The sequence below is a fragment of the Heteronotia binoei genome, chromosome 18, assembly GCF_032191835.1.
Source record: "Heteronotia binoei isolate CCM8104 ecotype False Entrance Well chromosome 18, APGP_CSIRO_Hbin_v1, whole genome shotgun sequence".
In the NCBI taxonomy this organism is placed as follows: domain Eukaryota; kingdom Metazoa; phylum Chordata; class Lepidosauria; order Squamata; family Gekkonidae; genus Heteronotia; species Heteronotia binoei.
Window position 1 is genome coordinate 2536902 of NC_083240.1, and position 10310 is coordinate 2547211.

The 10310-nt window shown below is 51.5% G+C and overlaps 1 protein-coding gene across 1 annotated transcript; it reads right to left on the minus strand.

Moving 5' to 3' along the window:
- Positions 1-637: 637 nt before the first annotated feature.
- Positions 638-8251, minus strand: AKR7A2 (aldo-keto reductase family 7 member A2). Its single transcript, XM_060259300.1, has 7 exons — positions 7988-8251; positions 6296-6483; positions 5260-5364; positions 3544-3640; positions 2564-2666; positions 1571-1700; positions 638-1158 (listed from the first exon to the last, which is right to left on the minus strand). The coding sequence occupies exons 1-7, from the start codon at positions 8196-8198 to the stop codon at positions 997-999; spliced, it is 996 nt and encodes a 331-aa protein (XP_060115283.1). The 5' UTR covers positions 8199-8251; the 3' UTR covers positions 638-996.
- Between the last annotated feature and the right edge of the window lie 2059 nt (positions 8252-10310).

The window sequence follows — 10310 nt, forward strand, 5'->3', positions numbered from 1 at the left end:
TTCTTGATCGCTAAGAACCTTTGACCTCCCCAATATTGTCTACTATCTTCCAAGCGAACAGGGCAAAAGCTGTGTAGAATCCTGGCTCCTCTGGAAAGAGCAACGTGTTTCTTCCAAAGACACAAAATAAGGACCCCCCCCCCCCCAGTAAATAATACATTAGAGTCTTTCACAGGGGTGGAATTCTAGCAGGAGCTCCTTTGCATATTAGGCCACACCCCCTTGATGTAGCCAATCCTCCAAGAGCTTACAAAAAAGAACCCTGTAAGTTCTTAGAGGATTGGCTACATGAGGGGTGTGTGGTCTAATATGCAAAGGAGCTCCTGCTAGAATTCCACCCCTGGTCTTTCACAAATTCTTCACAATATAATACTATATAGTCCAGTATCAGCAGACACCTCACGTGATACCAATTCAAAATCGGCAACAGAATACATTCAAAAGTAGAAGTATCATACTCTCAAATCCGTATTTCCATAAGCCAAAAACGCTCTCTAAAATTCTGTAACATAATTCTGCCAACTGTGAAGAATTTGTGAAATACTTTAATGTATTATTTACTGGAGGTTTCCTTATTTTGTTACTGATTAGCCCTGCGAGCCCATGGGTTTGCTTATTTTTGCAAAGACAATGCACCTTCATTTAGGAAACTATTTATTCAGAACTGGGTAAAGATTTTTTTTTTCAAAGCAGTAAAGTAATAGTCCATTTCTTGCATAAATCATAATTATTGGAAGGTTCGCAAAACGTACATCCCTTTTCAGTGGAAAGGCAGAGCAAACCTATCAAAACCCATTTATACTGATTTTTCAGCTGGGGGAGGGGAATGCCATTGGACGAAGGCAACGATGGCAGGAGCCCAGCATTTACACCTAAGAAGGAGGGGCAGAAGAGGTGAGACTCCTTGGCAGCAAGAATACAGTGATGCCGATGCCCTTAGAACGAGCAGCCGATCGCTGAGGCCCATCGTTTATGTCTTGGCCTGCTGGCTCCAGCTCAGCGGAAGTAGTTTGGGCACTCGTGGGCATTGAGGTGCCAGGCCTTCTCAAAGGCTTCCACCACGCCTGCCTGGAGGGCACCCTCCTCGCTGCATTTGAGGTTCTCCTGCAGCTGCTCCATGGTGGACATTCCGATGATCACGGCATCCCCACGGGCAGCCTGCCGAAGGGGGAGCAAAAGTTTCAGCTGACAGAATCAGGAAGCAACAAAGTATTTCCGTCCTATTTTTATCTTGGGGCCAAGAAAGAAAGAAAATGCCCACCCCCAGTTACCCACCCACTATGCTGCACGGCAGAATGGGGGTTGGAAGCCGGGGTAGCCACTGCTTCAGGCTCTAGCTCATAGGTGGCCAAACTTGCTTAACATGAGAGCCACACAGAATACAGTCTGATGTCTGAGAGCCACGTGACATGAACATCAGATGTTTGAGAGCTGCAAGGAAGGAAGGCAAATGGGGGGGAGGAAGAGGTGGAAAAAAGCAACTTTAAAGTTCCACCTCTTCCCTTTACAAGTGGAAGCAGGTCTCAAATCCAGCGGAACCTGCCCGTATCTGACACCAGACCTGCCTCACCTGGAGCTTTGAGTGATGATACATCCAGCGCAGAGCAGCTGAGGTCATACTTGGTGGGTTTGATCCGTACACCTCGTGGAGCGCCTTTTCAACCAAGGCTACACCTTGGAAATGATGCTCCTTCCAGTACCTGTGCAGGAGGGATCGTATTTCAGATTTCTTATAACGCAAGTCAGTATTCTTCAGCAGCTAAAATAGGTGGATGTTGACATTGCCATAACAAAGCTATCCCAGTTGGTTAATTGTACGTTCCTTCACCGAGTCAAGTATAGTCTGGGCTTCTGCAAAAATCAAACTCTAGATGAGGCTTTTTTTTTTTACATTTGCTAATTCTTGCGTGAGAGTCACGAGGAGGGGGCTGGCTGAGGCCAGGGAGCCTGGCTCATCTGCAGAGCCCAGGCTGGCTCCATATTTTCAGCTATCTTGAGGACTAGCGCCTTTCCAAAAATGACGTTTAAGATCCTAAATACAACTTTAAAATGATGATAAGCTTATATTGGATTTATATCCCGCCCTTCACTCCGAAGAGTCTCAGAGCGGCTCACAATCTCCTTTACCTTCCTCCCCCCACAACAGACACCCTGTGAGGTGGGTGGGGCTGGAGAGGGCTCTCACAGCAGCTGCCCTCTCAAGGACAACCTCTGCCAGAGCTATGGCTGACCCAAGGCCATTCCAGCAGGTGCAAGTGGAGGAGTGGAGAATCAAACCCGGTTCTCCCAGATACAAGTCCGCACACTTGACCACTACACCAAACCGGCTCTCCAAAATGGGAAGAGCTCTCTCTTCCTTGTGCTTTGCTTTATTAATATGACAGCTCAGCTGGCCAGTTTTTAAGACCGGCGGGGGGGCGGACACTGGCATCCCTGACACTTCTGTCCTTTCTGCTCCCCAACAATCCTTGGAGAGATTCCTCTACACCCCCTCACTGTGCTTCCCTTCAGTTTCCCAACACGCTCTCCATTGGCTCACAGCTGCTGCCAGCAATGAACTCACCTGTCCCTGTAGATTTGGGCCCAGTCATTGCCGAAAAACCTGCCCGTTGGCTGCTGACTCTGGTCTTTGTCTGTGTATTTGTATTTCCCAGTCAAAAGGCCTCCTGTGGAGATTCAGGAACGACCATTACAGCAACCCAGAGAGCCCCACTCCCCCCACACACTGGGATGGGGGTGTTCTGCGATGTCTCCATCTGTGCGTGTGGCTTTCAGTTTTAGGGGTTCTGCAGCTTTACAGATGACACCAGGTTTGTAGATCATGACCCTACCCCTGGGTGCGCCTCCATTATACATGTGGTGATCCAAACAGGGACAGCAAAAGATGATGTCTGATCTTGAGCTACAAATGACCAAGGCTTCTCTTCCCCGGAATAAGAGGTGGACTATCTCTTGTCTCTCCTCGTACGGCCTCTCCAACGCCTGCTCAGTTTCTCCTGGGCACTTTGCAAAACGCTTTAAAAGATTTTAACTTGCTAGGCTTGGTGGCTTTAATGGGCTTCCTTTGCAGATTTGGCAGGCTGCAATAATATTTAATCTTTTTTATGGAGAAGCCATCTGTGGTGTAACAGTTAGAGTCAGACTAGGATTCCAGAGACTCAGTTTCAGTCTCCATTCTGCCACGCAAGTCTGCTGGGGAACTTTGCACCATTCACGCACTCTTGGGCTAGCCTACCTTGCAGGACTGTTGTGAAGATAGAAGAGAATGATGTAAGCCACACTGGGTTCCCATTGAAGAGAGAAAGCAGCGTATAAATGAAGTAAATCAAAAGCACTAAGTTGGGGGGGGGGTTGTCAATATTTTAAATCACAACTTCTGACTGCAAATTGTGGGATCCACCAAATATCAGGCAGCACGCTGCGGCTGCTTCATTTGGAAGCTGGCGTGTCCCAAGTCAACTTTCCCCACCCATCTCCAGGAACAACTGCTGTTTGCATTTCAGAGCAGCACCTGTTGCGGACCACCTGCCCCACCCCCATTACCTGCCAAAGGATTGTAGGCGTAGAAACGGATTCCAAAGTGGCGAAGGCATGGCAGAAGCTCGAGCTCCACTTGGCGTGTGGTGGCGTTGTACATGCCCTTGGTGAGAAAGAGGAAGAAGGGGGAAGAGGCTTCAGAAAGCAGGGGGGGTGGCTGTTGAAACACACAGGCTTGTGTGCCCTACTGCTTTTAAAGGGCCTGCAGATTTCTTTGCAGAAATGTAAAGAAAGTATCCTTTTTGAAAATTAATTTTTAATTGTTATTAAATAAGACATAGAACACAAACATTGACACCAAAATCGCACCCTTTCCCCTAGGGGGGAAAAACCACCCTACACTGAGCATGTAACAAAAAGGAAACAAGAAAAGTTAATGAACTGAAGCATCGATAGAAGGCTAAGCATTCTTTCTCTTTTTTTTCTTCTTCTTTAAACAAGTACATTTAGAATAGAGATGTTAACTTAAGTTTTTCCCATAATCTGAGGAAGGGCTTAAACGTGCCTTTGAGTATTATTCTGAGTTTTGTATAAGATAAAGTCATGGCACATTTCAAAGAAATCTGAAGTTTTCGCTGGCTTTATCTTTAATTATTCTAATTTGGTTCATTAATTTTTCAGCCACGGTTATCTGCCGTAACTCAGTATACCAAGACTGGAATGTTGAACATATGAAGCTGCCTTATACTGAATCAGACCCTGGGTCCATCAAAGCCAGTCTTGTCAACTCAGACTGGCAGCGGCTCTCCAGGGTCTCAAGCTGAGGTTTTCCACACCTATTTGCCTGGACCCTTTTTCAGTTGTAGATGCCAGGGATTGAACCTGGGACCTTCTGCTTACTAAGCAGATGCTCTACTGCTGAGCCACCGTCCCTCCCCAACATATGAACATATGCCTTCAACTGAATCAGACCCTCCTGGGTCCATCAAAATCAGTCTTGTCTACTCAGATTGGCAGCGGCTCTCCAGGGTCTCAAGCTGAGGTTTTCCACGCCTACTTGCCTGGACCCTTTTGAGCTGGAGATGCCGGGGATTGAACCTGGGACCTTCTGCTTACCAAGCAGATGCTCTACCGCTGAGCCACCGTCCCCCCCCTATGTTGCTATTGTCCTGTGGGCTGCCATTAACATGAACGCCATCAATCCTTTAGAGATCACTTTTTCATTTTGTTTCTTCCATATTGTTAATAAAACCAAAGCTGGTTTAACACAAATGGTTCGACATGGTGGTCTCAGCCACTTCTACAGAGATTTTCTCCAAAAACAGCGGCACTGCGGGGCATCCCCACCACCCCTGAATATAATCACCTTGCCGCGAATAAATTATCCTCCTCTCACTTTCACTTCCTCCATGTTCACAGCTAATAATAATAAAATTTTATTTATACCCCGCCCTCCCCGCGGGGGCAGGCTCAGGGCGGCTCTAGGAGGACTAGAAATAGCCGGTTTTTAAAAATGGGAAGTTGACATGCTCAGCATGCAGAATTCTGCAACCACTACTGCATCATGAAAGGTGTCTGGGCTCCTTCATGCCTGTCATATGATGACAGACAGCAGCTTGTCCGTGAGTCATCAGAAGGGCGGCACAGAGATCTCCTACTCCCCTGGCCATAGAAACACGGGAAAGTCTGGAAAGGGCTGCTTCCATCTGTTCAAGAGCCCAGATAAGGGGGCCCAGGCCACAGCATGAAAGCCATAGATCTCAACGAGGCCAAATCTCTCACCTGGTACACCGTGGGCAGGACCCAGTTGTGGGATTTGCAGAGCGTACAAATCTCTGCCACTTCCCAAGCAGCATAGTTGGAGAGGCCGAGTTCCTTAAACTTCCCCTGTTTAAAACAGAAAGCAAAACATTTTCAGCCTGCTTTGGTGCCTTTTCAGGTCTGCTTTGGTGCCAACGTTAATAGAAAAGTTGAGATGAACCCAATCGAAGCAGGCCAGAGGTGCACCTAAATCCAGCATCGCTCGATGCCTCCAAAAAGTTCTTGAGCCGCACATGAAAGCAGCTAATCTCCCCAGTATTTGGTACACAGGGAAAGACTGCTTCGGAACATGGAAGCTCTGTTTGGCTATAAGTACGTAAGATCTAGTTTGACAGAGCAGACCCCAGGCTTGGCTTTGTTTCAGAACTAACATTTATTTCAATATGAATTTTTGTGAGTCGGGAGTTCACTTCTTCAGATCTGTACAAAGTCAATCATTTGGGGAGTACTTATAGCGAAAATTACTGAAGGGAGGGGATAGGAGAGGAAGATTTGGTGTGAAGCCCATAAACCAAAATTTTCAAGCGCAGTTCTCTGCATCTTGACCTGGACAGTGGAGCTTAGTCTGATCTCATTACCTCTCGGAAGCTAAGCTGGTCATTATTTGGATGGGAGACCACCGAGGAAGTGCGGGGTTGCTATGCAGAGGCAGGAAATGGCAAACCCCCTCTAAACATCTCTTGCCTTGGAAAGCCTGCAGGATCACAGCAAGTCACCACCAATTCCACTGCAGTGTACCTCTGGGTGCCAAGGGCTGGGCCATGCAATGGGCAAGGGATGTTTCCCCCACATTTTCATTTACGCTGATTAAAAAGTATTGGCTCAATCAGCTATGATTTCTTTGACTAGCCGACTACCTGGTCACTGAGCCCCCAACTGCAATGCCGCCAGTTCGTTTTCCTTACTGATGCCACAAATCTCAAGGCCTCTCAGCCCCTCCGTAGCCCCTTGCCCCTGCCGGGGGACTCGCCAGCAAGTCTGTCTGGGGGTCAGGCACCTCTTTGTGCAGCTTGTCGCAGGCCTGCAGAGTCTCCTCCACAGGTGTTTCGTGGTCGGGGGCATGAAGGTAGAAGAGGTCCACACTTTTCATCTGCAGCCTCTGGAGGGATGTTTCCAGCTGGGAGCGGAGGCTCTCTGCCTTCAGGGTCTTGCCGTCCCACGGATTGGCCTTGGTGGCCACTTTGACTGGGGGGGTGAGACAGAGAGGAGCAAGGTGGGAAATGTGCCTTTCTTCTTGATTGACAGAATTCAAGGGGATGGAGGGAGGGACAGGCAGGAGAGAAGAGGGGTTGGCTTGGACCACTGCTGCATCTAACCCAAAGAGGATGGCGCCAGGGCACTCCGAAGCCCAGCAAAAAGGGGGAACAGGTGGTCTAGCCCTCTTTTTTGACTGCAACACCTTGTAATTCAAAAGTATACTGCCCTAGAAGTGTGTGATGAGGGCGGCTATCCCCACCCCCCCAAAAAGTAAACACATATTCTGCCTCCAATATGGCAAATATTCCCTACACAAGCCTCAATTTGAGCCAAGCTCCATCATGGTCCCTGGGACTATTTTGCAGCCTCTGGCTTTCTCTTGGGGGGTGTGCATAAGAAAGAAGAGTGTGTCTCTGAGCATGCGCAGAGCATATTTCCTGCCCTGCCACTCAGTAACCTGCTATTAGCCTACACGCATCTGAGATCAGGCATGCTGGAAAGATATCTTTGTAGGAGGGCAAAGTCTAGCTGTGGGGCTTTAAGTTTCCTAGTTGTTAAATAACTGGTTTATCAGCCATTCTGGATAAAACATTCCAGGGGAAAGTTACTTCAAGGGCAAAGATCCTGGAGAAAAGCTGTGGCAACAGAAAAGAAGGCTGCGTTTTGCAGCCCCTGAAAGACTAAGAAGATATTGGATTTATATCCCGCCCTCCACTCCGAAGAGTCTCAGAGCGGCTCACAATCTCCTTTACCTTCCTCCCCCACAACAGACACCCTGTGAGGTGGGTGGGGCTGGAGAGGGCTCTCACAGCAGCTGCCCTTTCAAGGACAACCTCTGTCAGAGCTATGGCTGACCCAAGGCCATGCTAGCAGGTGAAAGTGGAGGAGTGGGGAATCAAACCCGGTTCTCCCAGATAAGAGTCCGCACACTTAACCACTACACCAAACTGGCTCTCCAGATTTTCTTCCAGCAGGCCTTTCCAGAGACTAGTGGCCGCTTCATCAGGAGCATGTTGGGAGCATGTCCCCTCCCTCAAATACATTCCTCCCTTAATCTGGATTTGCACAGAAACTGAATTTAGGGATGATCCCATTTAGGGTCAGCCAGATTGAGGAAGAGTTAGCCTGAAGAGGGAAAGGCACTCTGTGTGTGTTCAAGACTCAGAGCACCCTTTTCATTGCTCAGTTTTACAAGCTGGACTAGAAGTCTAAGATTGTTCAGCCCCTCCAGAAACTGGAGGAATTTAATGTGGGACAGAACACAGGAATTGAAATCCACTTTCTGCACCTGCTCAGTTTGCCCACCTGTTCTTCTGGCTTCTACTGCTCCCCCCCACACAAACACCTTTTCTGGAATAGTGCAGAGAAGCCTCAACAGCTTATGAAACTGCATTCTACTTAAATGTGCTTTAGTGTAGGCTGGACTAGACGACCTCGCAATACTTTCTACCCCCACACTTTGCACCTGTTCAGAAGCCCCCTGCTGCCCTACCTGCCGGTGTGGGCTCCGCAGCCAGGAGGACACCCAGGATGCGCTCCGACTCGCCCCCTGCATACACGTAGGCGGTGTCCAGCTCGCAGTGCCCACGGTCCAAGAAAGCTCTCAGCATGATCCCACTGGCCTCTGTGCCCACCCGCCGCCCGAACTCCATGGCGCCCAGCACAGAGCGCACGCCCCGGCTCTGCCTGCATTGCATAGCCATGGTGGTGGCTGCAGGTACTCCCAGCACGGCTGGCCTGACTCGAACTCTTGACCAAGTGGCACGCCTGGGCACACGCCCCTTGGCCGGGCAGGAGCCGCTCCAGGGAGCCTCTCCAAAGGCCGAGTGCCAGCAAAGCAGTCTGGCCTCAGCCCAAAAGCAGCCAGGCAGGGGCTCTGGGAGTCGGAGGCAGCAGGCGGTCTCTGCACGAGCCCAAGACCAGAAAAGCGCTTCGGCCGCCTGCCCCGTGGCCAGTTGGCAGCATGGCGGGCCAGGTGCTGCGGAGAAGTCCCAGACAGCAGCGGCCCCTCACTCAGACAGACTGCCTCTACAAAGGGGAGCTCCACTGCAGAGCCCAAAGCAATCAGCCCTGCTGGATCAGACCAAACATCTGCCCACAACCCCGCTTGCACCCCGGCCTTCTGCGCTCTGTTGTTCAGGCGCTCGCTTCTTTTGGGCAAAAGGCAAACGGGGAAGGAAGGGCCAGCTCACACACACCACCCTCCTGTTTGCCAGCTGCTCTGCACACGCTCAGAGGTCCGTTGCTCCTTTATTTAAGCAACTAAGCCAGGGTGCCAGGCACTATCCTATGCACCTCCCTGAAAGGTCAGAAAGGGGCTGCCAAGGAAAATGCACCGGTGTATATGCTCACAGACCCTTTCAAGGGCGTTTTGGACATGCTCAGAGGCCACCAAGCCGAAAGGCCTGAATGGTCACCAGGCAGCAGAACAGGGCAGTTCGCCCTCCCTGGGCTCCATTTCCCTCTGGGCGACTCCAGTCCCATGATGATGATGATGATATTGGATTTATATCCCGCCCTCCACTCCGAATCTCAGAGTGGCTCCCAATCTCCTTTACCTTCCTCCTCCCCCACAACAGACACCCTGTGAGGTGGGTGGGGCTGAGAGGGCTCTCACAGCAGCTGCCCTTTCAAGGACAACCTCTGCCAGAGCTCTGGCTGACCCAAGGCCATTCCAGCAGCTGCGAGTGGAGGAATGGGGAATCAAACCCAGTTCTCCCAGATAAGAGTCCGCTCACTTCACCACTATGGCTGCCCCAAGGCCATTCCAGCAGCTGCAAGGGGAGGAGTGGGGAATCAAACCGGGTTCTCCCAGATTAGAGTCCGCTCACTTAACCACTAGGGCTGACCCAAGGCCATTCCAGCAGCTGCAAGGGGAGGAGTGGGGTATCAAACCCGGTTCTCCCAGATAGGAGTCCGCTCACTTCACCACTATGGCTGACCCAAGGCCATTCCAGCAGCTGCAAGTGGAGGAGTGGGGAATCAAACCCGGTTCTCCCAGATAAGAGTCCGCTCACTTAACCACTATGGCTGACCCAGGGCCATTCCAGCAGCTGCAAGGGGAGGAGTGGGGAATCAAACCCAGTCCTCCCAGATAAGAGTCTGTTCACTTAACCACTATGGCTGACCCAAGGCCATTCCAGCAGCTGCAAGGGGAGGAGTGGGGAATCAAACCCGGTTCTTCTCCCAGATATAAGAGTATGCACATTTAACCACTGCACCAAACCGGCTCCGGGAAGTGAGTTGGAGCAGCTTTAAGGGCCGAAGACACTGCACTCTGCACATGCTCATGAATGCTTTGTGGCGGGCTGGACTAGATGACCTCGCGGTACTTCCTCCCGCCTCTCGCACTCTGCACCTGCTCAGAGAGGCCCCCTCCTGCCCTACCTGCCGGGGCGGGCTCCGCGGCCAGGAAGGCGCCCAGGATGCGCTCCGACTCGCCCCCCGCGTACATGTAGGCGGTGTCCAGCTCGCAGTGCCCGCGGCCCAGGAAGGCCCGGAGCATGGCCCCGCTGGCCTCGGCGCCCGCCCGCCGCCCGAACTCCATGGTGCCCAGCACCGAGCCCACCGCGCCCCGGCCCGCCTGGCCCTGCTGCTGCGCGGCCATCGCGGCGGTCGGCGAGGCTCGAACTAGCAGCCCAGCGCGCAGCAAAGGCAGCCGCATCTCGGCGCATGCGCGGCCACCGCCCTCGCCTTCTCGGGGGCGGTGCGGGCTAAGGGACCGTCGCAAAATTCAGGCTGCCGGAAAAGACGCGCGCTCAGCCCTTCTGCCCACCGTCCTGGTTCCAGCGGGGCCAGCCAGCGGCTTCCTCCTG